General features: G+C 41.6%; 1 protein-coding gene across 2 annotated transcripts in view; it reads right to left on the bottom strand.

The window, feature by feature from the left end:
* Window positions 1-12,640, bottom strand: part of pdgfab (platelet-derived growth factor alpha polypeptide b) — a 30,053-nt gene extending 17,413 nt beyond the window's left edge. For both annotated transcript variants that reach the window (XR_005006489.1, XM_036561505.1), the window contains exons 1-3: window positions 12,012-12,640; window positions 10,754-10,859; window positions 2,215-2,334 (exon numbers count right to left, since the gene is read on the bottom strand). Coding sequence is in view for 1 of the 2 variants with exons in the window: in XM_036561505.1 (XP_036417398.1) it covers window positions 2,215-2,334; window positions 10,754-10,859; window positions 12,012-12,071 (286 nt within the window). In the remaining variant the exon portion in view is untranslated. The remainder of the gene's footprint in view (window positions 1-2,214; window positions 2,335-10,753; window positions 10,860-12,011) is intronic.
* Between the last annotated feature and the right edge of the window lie 3,379 nt (window positions 12,641-16,019).

Raw genomic sequence — 16,019 nt, 5'->3', positions numbered from 1 at the left:
GCTCAATGTAGAAATACAACATTACATACAGTGAGTTAATAGTGTCCTAATCTGATAACCAGTGGAATGGCCACTAGGGGGCCAAGGGACATATTCTCAGAGTATCAGTGCTGATCTAGGATCAGATTCCTCTCTTATTTACTATAACTTTACAGAAAGGAACAGATCCAAACTAGCACTACTACTCTAAAAAGCTTCATGAATACAAGCCCAGGTTTCCTACATACCAACACCCCTGGTATAAGTCACTATAACATCTATCAAAGCATGTACCACTGGATTTTAACCCAGGACAAGAATGCTGATACGTGTATGACTGCAGTACACAAAGCACACAAGTATATAAACACTGAACTATGAAGCCTCACCTGACTCCCTTCACATGGTGACTTAAATGTTTTATGGGTTCCAAGGAAACTTCTGGAAGGATTCTCGGTTCATTTGGAGCTGACCAGAGCCAAGCGCACTGCTCCTTTATCAAACTCTCTTTCTTTAGGTAATGCAGCCCAGGCCAAATAAAAAAAACCTCACGAGTGAGTGGGAGACATAAAGGAAGGCTATTAATACGATGCGCAAGCCTCCATATTTACCCTGTGGCCATTTCTAAAATAAGCCGTTGAGCACAGTGACCGCCTCACAGCTCAAGCCAGACATTGGGGCTCTCTGAGTGCCGCAGATATGAAAAATAAAATAAAAAAGCAGAAAGGACAGTGGCTAGTCTTAGGGTCAAACATTAACACTGCGGCTCTCTAATGATGGGCACAGCCATACTGGCTGCAGGTAGAGTGGGGCAATGTATGCACACAGTTTTATGTCTTTGGCTCTGCGCTGTATCTGCTAGTCTAAACGCTTAGCTCAGCGAGCTGCGACATGAATTCTGAATGCCAGGAATTTCCTCGCTCACAGATACATTTACACCCCGTGTCTCAAGTGTAAACCAACCAGCAAGGCACAGCCAATCAGAGCGCTGCCTGACAAATCTATTTTCTGTATATTCCTGAATCAAAGCTACAATATTTATTTACTAGCAGGAAATAAAAACAGAGGCAAATGGCAACGAGTTAGCTGACCAAGAAGGTTATACTGTCTACCAATATGGAAGAAAAACGTGTGCATATATTTGTTCATATTAACATGTATTTGATGTTTATTGAAGTATGTGTGCTAAATGTATTTCACTGTGTTATTTTTGAATATCGCTGCTGTTGGATCAAAATATTGTATCTCCAAAATAGTTTACAGGAGAAGGAAAAAACATACTTTACTTTTAATGGAAGTCAATGGAACCAGACTTCTTTTCCAAGTAATTTTGGGCCATTTCTTTTGGTCAAATGATCATGAAATTCCAATGTAAAGGGACAACAGGTATTTTCAAATTCTATCAAAAACTGAAAAACCTTACCTTTCAATGTAAGTCAATGTAAAGAGATTTTATTCCAAGTGATTTTAGAGCATTTCTATTGGTCCATTCGTCAGGACATTTTCACACAACATTAAGGACAGCTGGTATGTTGAAATGATGTTGAAAAATAAAAAACCGACAAAAAATGGAGATACATGGTTTTCTCTGGACAGCGATGACACGGGTAATGGGCCCTGCTTTACCTTAAAAGCGTCTTTGTACATATGATATTTTACCTCATGCAAACTTAGTTTAGCATCCGTTTTAAAAGGGCTGAACAACTTAGGTAAAATTTCGAATTGCAATCTTTTCAGTTTTGATTTAAATGGTGATTATTTGCTATAAAATTGCTTTTTGGGCCTAGAAGACCAGCATATCCACTGTTTCTAGCTTTGAGCGCTGAATGTAGTGGTCCGGGCGGCAAGTTTGTTGCGGCTGTGTTGTCATGTATGCATCGTGTGAGTGTTTAGTTGAATCTGATTGGTCTAATGCATCTACAGGCAGTTTATCAGCTCCTTGTTTTGGGGTAAAAAAAAAATTACCCACTTAAAACTAGGCTACAATTAAAATGGCATCTCTTGCAATATAAAAACTGTACTCATGGAAATTGCGATTTTGATATAAAAACAATTTTTAGCATCACGGTTTAGTGTTTGTTAATGGTTTGTAAAGTAGATCTAATGATGTGACATTAAGCTAGACTCACAAGACCTGTTAAATGCCAACTGGACCAGCCCTAACTGTAACTGAAAGTCTTATTATTTACTAATATATCTTCCATATGACGCAGCTCCTTGTTAATCAACACTTACCAACACTCCTCTTGCGTCTGCGGTGCATCTGGTTGCTCTTGAGCTCGTAACTGTGGTGATGCGAGTGGCTTTTCTGGTGGTGCTTCTGTTTGGAGTGCTCCATCACTTCATTTCCCGAACCTTGTCAAAACACAAGTCACCCGTGTTACTTTCATGTTGCAAAGTGAAAAAGGGAAAAAAAAATATATCACCCTCGCTCCAAAAGCAGGTCTCCACTGCGTCTGCAACGAGGCTTATTAGAGCTCTTGCTAAACTCCCTGAAGCTTAATAAAGGCTAAATCACTCTGCGGTGAGTGGCTATACCAAAGCACCGGATAATTTCCCCTTCAAGTTCCCATTTAAAGCTTTTACGAGCTCTTTCCACAACAAACAATGGTTGCTTTAGTCAGCGGCTTAATTGGAAATTAACCACCTTGATTACCTCGTGTTGAGGAATGGTGATGTCATTCCATGTCGGCATGCGGCGACTGAGCTAGCTTTCAGACCGCAGGGTGATTATACGTCTTTATGTGTCACTAACTCTCAAATAGCCCTTTAAAATAACACTTAAGAGCAGACACTATGGCCAATTATCTATGACCAATTCCTCCAGGCGTTCATGTCCTGCCTCAAAGACATTTCAGTATATCATATCAAGAGAGAATCTTAATAGGTTTAGTGAGAAGATCCAAACTGTTCTGTATTTTTTGATAACTTTTATAACTTTATGATAAGAATTCCTCCCATAGTACACAGTGACCAGTCGCACTCACTCAGCGTGATCCATGATCAGAGAGATCCTGACTCGGTCGCTATCTATCTGATATGACTTTGTTTTGTAAGACGCCTCAGTCCGAGCAGGCACGTTCCAGCAGGAGGAGATATTTGATGAAAGGTTAGGCTGCGCCATGTGACTTCTAAGTACAACTGCACCCAATCCAGAGTTGGCTGTGAGAGCACCGAGCGCGCCACACCACGCCATGTTCCGTCTCCATGACAACGAGGTCCATTTTCCGGCAGTAAACAAAAGCGGCGTGTCGACAAAAGCATTACTCCATTCACTGATTCCTCTCAAGGAAGTTTAAACCTCCCCCTGCGCGCCTGCTATATAAACACTGCCCAGACTAAATACTGACCCAGCAGAGAGACACAGAATGTGCAGGGGGATGTGAGGGGAAGACACATACATTAAAAACCCAATTCACTTGTGCTAAACTGAACACCATGACTCCTACACTTGGAACTCATCAGACTGGACACATAATTGCAGCATAAATAAAGCATAAGTAACCAGTCTTTCCAGTCAACACTGCCTCAGCTCACATAAGCACTCCAGGAATTTTCTTTCTTTTCCAATTGTCCCTTAAAGGCATCATGCATCTTTTACACAGTGATAGAAAACACAGTAACACACACAGAAAGCTGAGATTCTACATGCTACGTTTTGCTTTGATTGATGTGGACCACTTTTGCAATAATTCATAATATGGACATTGAACCGAATGGGGTTAAACATCTTAACAGCAGCTTGAAAATGTGGCCGCATATCATAACTGTTTATTGTGATGATATCACATTTTTGCAACTGTTGGTCTCGGGCAGACGTTCCATCATCAGAAGAATGTGGCTGCTAGCCCATCAAGATCTTCGCAGCATCAAGGCTAACATTGCTAACAAACACTAAAACTCAACAGTCACCCAAAGAGCCAAAATCGTTTCTGTAAATATGCATCACCAAGACATCTTTCAACCCCCTCAAACCACATCCAGGTGTTCATTAAGAGACTTGTCGATGTGGTTTGTGACACAGTGTGGTGTACTGTGAACTATAAAAACTGTGGGGAGCCACTTCAAACAGTGGCGTCTGTATTTACAAACCCCCTCAGGAGTAAGAGCGCTGATCTAGAATCAACAACTATCATAATTAGGGTGGGATCTAATTCAAGGTCAGTCCTGTTTTGTGAGTACCAAAGCAGAAAAGCACATTTTTATAGCTCACAGTAAGTCATAGCGTGTTCTAAACCACAGCAGCAAGACATAAATGAAGACCTGGACGAGGTTTGAATGGGTTGAAAAAGGTTTTGGTGATGTGTTTTTACAGAAACAATGTGGGCTATTTGGGTGACTATTGAGATCCAGTGTTTGCAAAGTTAGCCTCGTAGCTCCGGTTCTAAACTAAAGAAGCTAAATTTGGACTCAGGCTGATTGACTACATTTGGGGTAAGTTAAAAATGGGATAAATGTGATTTTGCTGAGGTATTTATATATTTAAACGTAGCTCACAATGCTACACGTCACTCAAGCGTGCAAGTAAAAAAAATAGACTGGACACATAAAAAACAAGGGTGAAGGGGCTCACATGTGGATGGTCGTAAGCCAGTGTGGACCTAAGCACTGATCAAAGTGAAGGTGTATCTGGACGACTAAAAACCCTTGAGAAATGCTTTTGGTGTGAACAAGCCTCATTTTCTTTAACAAATGTCACATTCGAACCTTTACAGCCATCACTCATTACGGGTCACTGGTAGAGTTTGCTAAACCATCCCCCTTGTCTTCCTTTCTCTTTCTCTGGCTGTCCCAGCAGCCCCCACCCACCAACCCCACACACCCCCCTAAGAAACGGCCTGAATGAAGCGGAGCCGACCACAGAAAGCGTTTCTTTACAGAGTGACTTCTGCTTTCTCCTGCTACTACAGCACCCCGCTGCCTCTTTGCTGTATTCTTTTCATCGAGGAAAAAGAAGCAAGGTGGCAGGGAGAGACAGACAGACAGAGAGTGATGGAGTGAGAGGGTGAGAGAGTGAGGGACGGGGGCTGGGCTGGTCAGGCTGCACTGTAGCACAGTCTGTTCCGAGCAGAATGTAAAGGCGTGCGCTCTGGAGACTCCTCCATCACCGCCACATTCACCGCAGACTCTGAGTGATTAGCTTCAGGACCAGCTTCCAGCCAATTTTCATTTCCACGAGTGTCTCCATAGCAATGTGAGCTGAGCTCTGAATGAGTGTCCACACTTGCTCAGATAGATCACAGTGCATCCAACAATAAAGGCAGCATAGAGCTTCTTTTATACAGTGATAGAAAACATGGTAACACAGAGGTGTTCTATTTTATTATGGCTAATGTGGATTTGCATGCGGCCCAGTGAAATGATTCATTGGAAAACTGTAAACGTGATGGGTTAGAATGTCTACACTGTGACACAGAGAACAAAAAGATCTGTAACACTTCACTGGAGGGCAGCATTTGTAAGCCTTTCATTACAGCTGGCATAAACCTACATAAACATTTAGTCTTATTCCAACAAGCATCAGTTATCATCAAGGCTGCTTTTGCCAATCTTGCTGTCATTTCACTTCAGGAAGGGTTCTGACAACTGACACTTGTTGGAATAAGCGTTTATAAATGTTTATATAGGTTTATGTAAGTCGTGCTCAAAGGCTTATTTGTAGGCTATAGAAATCAAAAGTCAACATGCATAAATAATCGCTTTATAATCACATCTTGGCACGGTGAATCGAAACCAGATTGAACTGTGAGGTATCCACCCCTAGTCGTACCACAAATTCTTTGAGGCAGTAATGACACGATTAGCTGAATGAGCTAAAGGCTAACTGCTTGTTATTGCCTCCGAGACTGCGGCGATAACTGTGGCAACCAGCAGTATAAAAGTTCATCACTGATATGGGCAGGAATAATCACTCATTTAGGGGGCCATAAGCAGGTGTGAAGTTTCGATGATTATAAACTCATAAACTCATTTGGAACACATTGCGTGACCTTTGGAATGGGGAATATGCTGATGAAACCAGTTCTAGGCCTCGGGGCATTTTCTCCTCGATTCTACTCCACAGTTAACGCCAACAATCTACACTTCCAAAAGATGTGAAAACATGGGTACTTCACCTCAGATGTCTGGCTATCCTTCACTTGCCTAAAGTGCTGCAGCAAGCCAGTGATTTTGATTTGTTTTTTTAGCCATAAAACACCAGGACAGCAGCTGATGACCCAGCCGTTTCTCTCCTTTGCACTGGTGCCAAGCATAACGCTTCAAACTGAGAGTTGCACAGTCTAGTTTTGACTTTGATCATTAGCGTAAACCAGTTTAACGGCAGTGAAAACAACAGGCGTGAAGTCGAACTGACTTTTATGGAGATGTAATGCACATGCAAGCTCAGGTACTGCTTATTTGATAAGTGAGGCCAAATTTAAGTAGCTTCACTCCTAAAAATAAAGGTTAATAAGAAAAATAAAGAAAACTTCAAGTGAAATACAAGCTTTACATTAAATGGAGGTTCTTTAATCCCATTGAGCTGGCAATCCACTTCAAATCTGCCGCCAACGGAGTGCATGTTCACTTTAGCCAGAAAGAAACAGACCCGCATGTTCTACAATGTTTCCCATCACTGTATAAAAGAGGCACAAGGTTTCCTTTATTGCTGGATGCATTGTGATTTTTCCGAGAGCGCAACTCAGATCGCTTTGTGTTTACTATTGATTCCTTTGATCAAAGTAACGACACAACATGACTGATGTGTGACTTCCTATTCATGCATTTTCTTCTTCAAAAGATGTTGAGAAAACTTAAATAAAAATCTGCACATTTTTGGCTTTGTTAGATCGCATTGTTTACATATCAAATAAATGTAATAATAGCGCTGAAAAATCACGTTATTAATGTATAAAAAATGCATTTCGAAGGCAGGAACAGTCATGATTAAACTTTAAACAAGTTTTCACATCTTATTTACAGAAAAAAATTAGCTTATTCAGAGAACCAAAAGTGGTTCTTCTACGGCATTGCTCCAAAGAACCCTTTCTGTTCCATTTGGCACTTTCACTTTTAAGACTGTGGTCTTAATTCAGTCCAGATCTTCATCCATTCCAAGTCCAGATCTTTTTGGGTCATTCTCTTTACAACATAGCAGGAGTGTAAGTGTAATGGGGGGTGCTGATTGCAGGAATATAGATCTATTTATGGACAGCTTTTGAACTCTGATATTACCTTACCCCAAACCACCCACCACCCGGTCTAACTGATCCATCACACCGCCACTGGACATCAACCATATCACAGCCACTGTACTTCCAGATTTCGCCAATTTCTATATAACTGTTAATGTATTCTGATTACATTTGACCTCTTTACAACATGGACTCCAAAGACCAGACAGCAGATCCTGAATCAACTCGACCCACAAAACAGACTTTCTGTAAGACCTTCACTGCGTTTTTTGCGTTGTCGCATCGCTACTTAGAACGCTGGCTACTCGCAGGCGTATATCTAATATCCCCATCTGAACTCTAGAGGCCCCATAGGGTTTGACAGCTAAAAGGATATTTGTGGTTTGTATGCAGGCCAAAGGAGCGGTCACTAAAGTCCTGCTGTCTAACTCCATTCCTTCTGCCAAACCAACACAGCAGTAATATCCACGCAGACAGGTGTGTTACATCAGGTGTGTTACATCATCTCAGTGGCACATAAGGCATCTGCTGCTCGGTTTAAAAGCGGTTACGGCACCGCACTGTCTCTGAAATGTGCCTGGCGTTTACAGTGAAATTATTATGTAAGACCTTTATTATGCTCCTATTTTTTCTGACTTTTTGAGGGTCAGAAAAACAGGCAGAACATATATATTTAACAGAAAATTACACAGAAGCCTCAATAAGAAAATATTTCAACCTTTTCAGTATTTAGTGTGTCCATTCTTAGCCTTTATTACAGCTTCCATTCTTTTCCGGAGACTCACTTGAGTTTTTCAAAGAAATCTGCAGCCACAGCTACAAAGTTCAGTCTTAGAAGTTGGCTGCATCTTGGCCTAAGTAATCTCAAATACATTCAGTGATGCTGAGGTCTGGACTCTTGGCTGGTCAGCCCATTGTTTCCTTTTCTTAGTGAGGGCTTCTTGACAGCTAAACAAACTTTTAGACTCATAGTGTTGAGTTGCCTTCTCACAGTGGAAAGGAGGGACAAAAAGACCTGTGGATTACTTCAGATCTGAAGCAAGACTGTTTAAGTGCTGTTTATCTGATAGGGGCAGTTTTTGGTGTTCTACCAGATCCTGCAGGTGGTTGTTAATGAGCTCCATGTTCTCTATTAATATTTTTAGAAAATAATATGTTTAGAAAACTATGACTTTCCATTTACTTACGCAAGTATATTATGTTACACCTAATATCTCCCGAAACATGAGTAACTGGTACTTAATGGCTGTTTTGACTTTAAAATGAATAAACAATAAACAAAGCTTCATCTCTGACTTTTGCACAGTACATATAAGGCAAATATGAATCTAAGATACAGACGCCAAAGGCTGCTGATTTTAGTTTATTATGTTTCACAATAGTAATGGAATGCTATGCATTCTCTCCCCCCCTCTCTCTCTGTCCTGCACACATACACCTGGCATTCATCCACACAGTCCACTTTAAGTTTACTGTCCTGCTTGCTACAACAAAAGCTCTGAAAATTCCTCATCTCTGGCGTCAGCCTGCTTTAACTGACCGTAACGGGCAGCGTGGCAGACAGACTGATTTACCTTCGGGTAATAATAATCACTTTACTACTGTTACTAAATACTACTGTTACATCCCCCCTCCACACCAGCCCAGCGCATTCCACTGTTTAAACAGAGGCGTTTTAATTTGATTATAAACACCCTTATCGTGCGACAGTCACTCTCCAGAGGGAAACAGCGTTAGGGTTGGAGCGGCTGACCTGAACTCTGCACATAGGTTTCTCAAAGAGGATAAAACTGAAGCTTTTTTTACATTAGCAGGGACAGCATGCCGAACATGCCAGGCTATATTCATCTGTGTGAAGTACATACTACCTTTTTTTTTGGGTATACAGTGGATTAGAACTAGGACTATGAATATCACTCAGTTTCTGAGGAAACAGAAAGTGTTCTTATCACAGAGGAGCAAGTGTTTGAGATATAGCAACAACCTGTATAAATACAAGCTTGAGTGAATGTATGAGTATCTAGTGCCTCTGCTCCCTGTAACTTTATCTAGTGACAGAGAGAGAGAGAGAGAGAGAGAGAGAGAGAGAGAGAGAGAGAGATAGAGAGAGAAAGATCCCAGATGAAATCCCCAAATGAAATCCAAGGAAAGTAAGATCTGCAGATCTTTAGGCAAGATCTGCACGTCATTTTGGGACAAAAAAAAAACATCTAAAATGAATTCATGTTGGAAAAACACTTTAATACTGTACACAATACTATATTTGATCAAACCAGCATTTTAAGCTTCACCACGGAGGGTCTCCTCTCTGACCATGGGCTGTCATGTGCAACAGCACCACCCTAAGCCAACACTACACACTTAAAAAAAGATGGTTCTTCAAGGGTTCTTTAGTGAAGGCAATGGTTCTATTTAGAGCCACAAACACTCTAAGAACCATCTGCAAGCTTAAATGGTTGTTTGCATGCTGAAATGTTCTTCAGATTGATGAAGAATGTGTGGTACATGGTTCTCTATAGAACCTTCTTGAAAATGGCTCCATATAGCACCAAAAAGAGTTCTTCTATTGTTACAAGATTGACATCGTAACAGTAGCAGAACCCTTTTTGGTGCTATATAGAACCAACACATTCTCCACCAATCTTAAGAACCATTTCACCATGCAAACAACCAGTTAATCATTAAATGGTTCTATACAGAACTCATGGTTCTAAATAGAGCCACTGCCTTTACTAAAGAACCCTTGAAGAAACATCTTGTTTATACTCCTTAAAAAGATGGTTCTTCAATGGTTCTTTGTTAAAGAGAATGGTTCTATATAGAACCCTGAACACTGTAAGTACCATCTGCATGCTTAAATGGTTCTTCAGATGATGGCTCTAAAATGGCTCTATGTAGCACCAAAAAGCATTCTTCCTCTGTTACAAGCTTGCATCGTAACAGTAGCAGAACCCTTTTTGGTGCTATATAGAACCAACACATTCTTCACCAAACATAAGAATCATTTCACCATGAAAAGAACCATTTTAGCATGAAATGGTTCCATATAGAACTCATGACTTTAAACAGAACCACTGTCTTTACTAAGAACCCCTGAACCATCTTTAAGTCTGTACACAGTGGCTCTAAACAGAACCATGAACACTCAAAGAACCACATGTTCTTCAGATTGATGGAGAATGTGTTGAATATTGTTCTATGAGAACCTTTTTGAAAATGGTTCTATATAGCACCAAAATGGTTCTGCAACTGTAACAACAGCAGAACCCTTTTGGTGCTATATACAACAAATTTCCCATCAATCTTAAGCACCATTTCACAATACAAAGAACCCTTAAGCATGAAATGGTTGTAGAACCACTGCCTTCACTAAAGAACCCTTGAAGAACCGTCTTGTTTAGACTAAGTGTGACACCCCAACTTTCATAACGCTTGATATGAAATATGAAATTGTCCCGTCTGTTGAGGAGGGAGCTTCTCAGTTTAGCGTTAGCCTAGCTAAAAGGGCTAAAAACACAGCACGTAGGAAAAAAGCGTGATCAATAAACCGCACCACTGCATCTGAGGGCAAAGTTCAGCAGCCATAAAGTGGCGTTTACCTGCAGAGTGCCCGGAGTGGAGGTCCAGCAGCCGCTGGAGGTCGCTAATGCTGTGGATTTCACTGTGAGCGAGCCTGTCCATCAGATCCTGAGGAATCCCCAGCTCCTTCAGCCAAATTAAAAGGTGAATTAGTTACAGAAGACACGGATTAGATACAGTGTGTGCAAAGACGCTGCACTGTTAGTCCAAAAAAGACTCTTATTTTGTAATTTCCCACCGAATTCAGCGTCCCATAATGTTATGCACGCGCGCCCTGCGCTCAGTGAACTTGCACTTGTTGCTCTCTCAGAAAAAAAAGTCTCAGATCTGGAGCTAAAGAGGAATAAACGGCACACTTAACCCCTTTACCCCCTCCTTACCCTGCTCACACTTACAAATACCCTTCATATACGCGGGGAATTAAAGGGGAATTCCACCGAGTTTTCAAAATTTGTGCATAATTCAATCTGTGAGGTGTAAACGAAGTCGCTCGGAGTGATTTCGTGTGGCTTCGTTATGGAGAAACTCGCTCAGTCAGATTGGTCAGAACCAGACGTCTGATGACTTTAATGCCTCTAAAAGCTGCCTCACATAAAGTTATTACATGAAGTAGTTATGCATGCATTGCCTGATTTCTGAGACGTTATTTCACGGTAGTGTTTTGATACAGTTTTTGGTCTAAAACGTATTTTAATCACTTTATTTTGATCCACGCATGGTGGAAGGATACAAGAAGGGTGTTCTAAGGCAAAGAGTCCCCAAAGAAAACGTGCTATTTTCGGATTTATGACTATTTTACCTACATTACATATAAAAACGTGTAGACATATATACATATATAAAGATGTGTAGGTCCACTGGTGGGTTTGGATAGTAAACAAAATGGCTATATGTGTGTTGTAGACATGGTGACCCCTGGTTCCTATCACCACCACTGTAAAGAAATCAGAGTCTCTACAAATGAACCATTTCACACCAAACCACTCTGCGTGACTCTGTTTACATCTCACCTATTGGCTTATTCACATTTTGAAAACTCGGTGGAGTTCCCCTTTAAGGCAGGAACGCGCTGATTAGTTACGAAGTTCTGTTGGAGAACTGAGTCTTGGCTCGATGGACGACCCCGCCCCTGCTTTCAACGCATCTTTTACGAGCTTCTACTTCAAAGAAGTTCAATTTTATTTGTACAGCGCTGTCATTTTTCCAAAGCAGCTTTTTCCCAGAAGTTTTCGCCCCCCTACTCTCCCCCCAGCCCAAGTGTGCGCGTGCATGCGTTACCTCAGCAGTGCTTATCCTGAGGCAGGTTAAGATCAAGCAGCAGCACAGAGCGGTCTTCATCTCCCCTCACTCTGTTTCCCCCAAAAGCAGACGGACGGCGCGTGGAGGAGCGGCGCGTGCTGCGGGGCTCCTGAGCCTGAGCGCGAGGGACCCACCACCATCCCTCGGACACAGCCGGGGAGGGAGGGAGTGAGTGAGTGGATGAGTGAGTGAATGAGTGAGTGAGTGGGTATCTGGCCGCTGAAAGCTCGCGCTGTGCTCAGTGTGGGTCTCCAGCGTCCTCGCGCTCTCCTCTCACAAAATAAGTCACCAGGGGCGAGAGGGACATGCCTGATCCCTGCAGAGCGCGTGAACAATCCCCAGAGAGGCGTGCATGGTTAATATTGTGTAAAAAAAAAAAACTTGAACGCGAATAAAATTATATTAATTCTTGAATTGAGCTGAATATTTTTGCGTCCTTTCGCTTTAAACTGTTTGTAAACACACTGTCAGGTATCCTCAGAGAAACAAGGTCCTGAAGGAGCTGCAGGTCCAGGCTCGTGTCCGTGAAAAAGCTGGAAACGCTCGCGACAAAAAAAAAGCGGAGCGGTGCGCGCGCTCCTGCAGAAAACTCTCCGTCCTGCTTATTCTCCGCGCGCTGAGTGAGAAAGTGCGGCGCGAACTGCTGCATATAGCGCGCAGAGAGCGCAGGCACGCGCCTCCCCCCGCGCCTCCAGCGCAGAGCTGGTTGGTTCGTCGCTGAATGCGAAATCTAGCTCTGCCCATCGCACCAAGACGCCCTCCAACCACCCCCCCCCCACACACACACACCCCCCACCCCACCGTGCTCCTCTGAGAGAATGAAATCAGCGCCCGTTTGACTTATTTTGGTTCATTCTAAGAAGAAGAAGTGAAAACAAAACAACAAGAACGTTCTTCTACTTCTGCTAATAACTTTGACTCACTGTCCACTTTATGAGCTGGACCGACCTTATAGGTTACAGTTACAGTGGTTTATCAGCCCACCCTATACACCATTCATCATTGGTCAGTTTCTGACCACAGGACCACCAGATATTACTTGGGTGGAGGAGCCTTCTCAGCACAGCAGTGACAAAGACATGGCAGTCTATTTGGTGCTGGTGTGAGTCACTGCAGTGCTGCTGGAGGGCGTCAGTGTCACCGCTGAGTTGAGTGGTCCGCCACCCAAAAACAGTCAGCCCAAAGCGGCTCTGTGGTCTGAAACTGACCGCTGATTAAGAGCTAGACTAGAGGATGGTTAACACAGGCTGGGCTACAGTCAGTAACAGCTTCACATTCAACAGGTTCCTTCTTCGACAAGAGGTTCTTCAAGGGTTCCTCAGCAAAGGCAGTGGTTATACATAGAATCATGACCAGTGAAAGAACATTTGACTGCTTTATTGGTTCCTTGAATATTAGAAAGTGGTTCCTTTCATGTGTGCCATTCAACTGGGCCACTGTCGCCTCCACAGGATTGTGGTGGTGGATTTTGTCCTTTATTGCGGTGATTCTTCTTCTTTATCTTCAGTTGTTGTTGTTGTTCTTCTTCTTCTTTTTCTTTTGTTGTTGTCTTCTTTTTCCTTCTACTTATCTTCTTCTTCTCCTTCTTCTACTTCTTCTTCTTTTTCTTCGTCATCTTCTTTATCTTCTTCTTCTGTTCTTCTTATTTTTCGTCTTCTTTATTTTCTTTTATTCTTCGTTTTCTTTATCTTCTTTTGTTGTTGTTGTTGTTGTTCTTTTTCTTCTTCTGTTCTTTTTTTGTTGTCCTTAATCTTCTTTTTCTTCTTTTCTTCTTCATCTTTTTCTTTTTCACTATCTTCTTCTGTTCTTATTTTTCTTTTTCTTGTTTTCTTTTGCATCTTCTTCTTCTTTATCTTTTTCTTTATCTTCTTCTGTTCTTATTTTTCTTCTTCATCTTTTTCTTCTTCTTCTTCTTTTGGTCTATTATTATGATGTATAACCTCTATAATGTATATTATATGTGTTGTATATTTGGTTGTATATACATACATACATACATACATACATACATCATCTAAACTGCTTATCCTTCTGGGTCGCGGTGGGGTGCTGGAGCCTATCCCAGCTATCATTGGGCGGAAGGCTGGTTGTATATACAGTCATATAAAAAAGTTTGAGCACCGCTGGTCAAATGACAGATTTTGTTTTCTATGTTGTTTTCTATGTGAAAAAAAGGGTGTATCCTGCCTTCCGCCCAATGACAGTTGGGATAGGCTCCAGCACCCCACCGTGACCCAGAAGGATAAGCGGTTTAGATGATGTATGTATGTATTACTCCCCAACAACATAAATCATGAGTTTACTGTGTTTTGTAATGACGTCCTTCCTGTGTTGTGTCTGGTTCTCTAACTACAGTACCTTTTAGAAATGATTCTATTTTGCACCATGTTCTGCTATTGTTGCAAGTCACATTACCTTTTTTGGCATTTAATAGAACCCTTTATGCTAAGAGAGCACCCAAAGCTGACGTTATTATTTGGGCGTGTAATATGAGGAGTGATGTGCCCAGTCTGATCAAAGACAGTGATGGAAACTGGAACGCGTCTGAGCACGCTTAGTGGAAGTAACGTGTTAGCAGAGCAGACGAAGCAGAGAAGCCCTGAGGTCTTGTAGATTATGAGATGTGGTAAAGTGGCTGCGGAGGAAAAGATCCGCTTAGCAGGGTCAGGTTTAGGCACTGAAGGGGTCCCTCCTAGCGCCATACATTCATTCATAGGCTTGTAGAGACCCATTATGTTTCACATGTCATGTTAGAGTCCACACATTGTAAATGCACTGAAAAACTTGTTTTAACGTAAAAAAGTAAATAACCAGACTGCTGAGTTAAGTGAATAGTAAGCTGATAGAACAAAACTCTGCACTTGACTTAGACCGATAGACCAGTATTAGCAGTGGTCCAAAATTGCTTTTGATCTTCTAAGCAAAAATAAGTTAACATGTCCTCTCATGACGTTTTTTGCTAAATTGAATTAATAAAAATTAAACACCTTTGATAAAATGTGCCATAACTTTTGCACAGGCCACATCTTTCCAACATGTCAAATTCAGCTAATAAACACTAACTGTGTATTGAAATGTGCAGAAGTGTGTTCTCTGAAGACGATGTGTTGATTTATTTTCACATAAAATCAACAAAACATTGACCAGGGGTGCCTAAACTTTTGCATACAGCTATACATGCTTTTCATGCACACTCTTCCAAAATGGTTATTGGCTTGGATGTACAGTTCTAGGATCAAACGTCAAGTGATATGTAACCTTTCCATTATGTGGAGGGTCTTTCAAACTTATATATATATGTACCATCCACAGAAAGGTTCTTTAGGGCAGGGGTTCTTAAACAGCTCCTCAGGGACCCCCAGATGGTCCACATTCTTGCTCTATCCCTATGTTTTCCAAGTTAGCTTGGACCTGGGGACCCTCCCCTCAAGGGTACATCTCAGTACCTTTAGTAAGGGAACACAACTGTACCAAAATCCATTGAAGTTATATGTTCTAAGTTGTATTGACTCCACACACCCTGTCTCGTCTCCAGGCTTTTATTTTATTGTTCTGTTTTAAAACATTAGATTATGAAAAGATACAAAAATGTACTTTTCACCTGGAAAAACTTATTTAAGGTGCACATTTGGACATTAAATCCACTGTTGCACCTTTGAGGGAACATTTACATTGTTTGTACCTTGATGAACGAAAAATGTACCTGCACAGAACCTTTATTTCTAACAGGGACCCTGAGGACCAGTTTGAGAACCACAGCTATAGGACACCAAAAGTAGTCATTCTCCTGCATTGCTCCATAGAACCCTTTTTTGGCACCTATTAAGTATGATTAATACAAAGGTAAAACCCAAATTTGACAGAGTCATTACATGCACAGAACTTTCTTTGTAGAAGAAAAATAGCCTCCAGTTTCCTTCACGCCACTGTAAAGTTTCCATGGGTAGGCTGACTGAAGAACACTATGAATAACTGCAGACCGATGCA

Source organism: Colossoma macropomum, unplaced genomic scaffold (assembly GCF_904425465.1).
Source record: "Colossoma macropomum unplaced genomic scaffold, Colossoma_macropomum, whole genome shotgun sequence".
Taxonomy (NCBI): Eukaryota; Metazoa; Chordata; class Actinopteri; order Characiformes; family Serrasalmidae; genus Colossoma; species Colossoma macropomum.
Note: the sequence above shows the minus strand (reverse complement) of the source record. Positions and strands in the feature narration are given on the sequence as shown.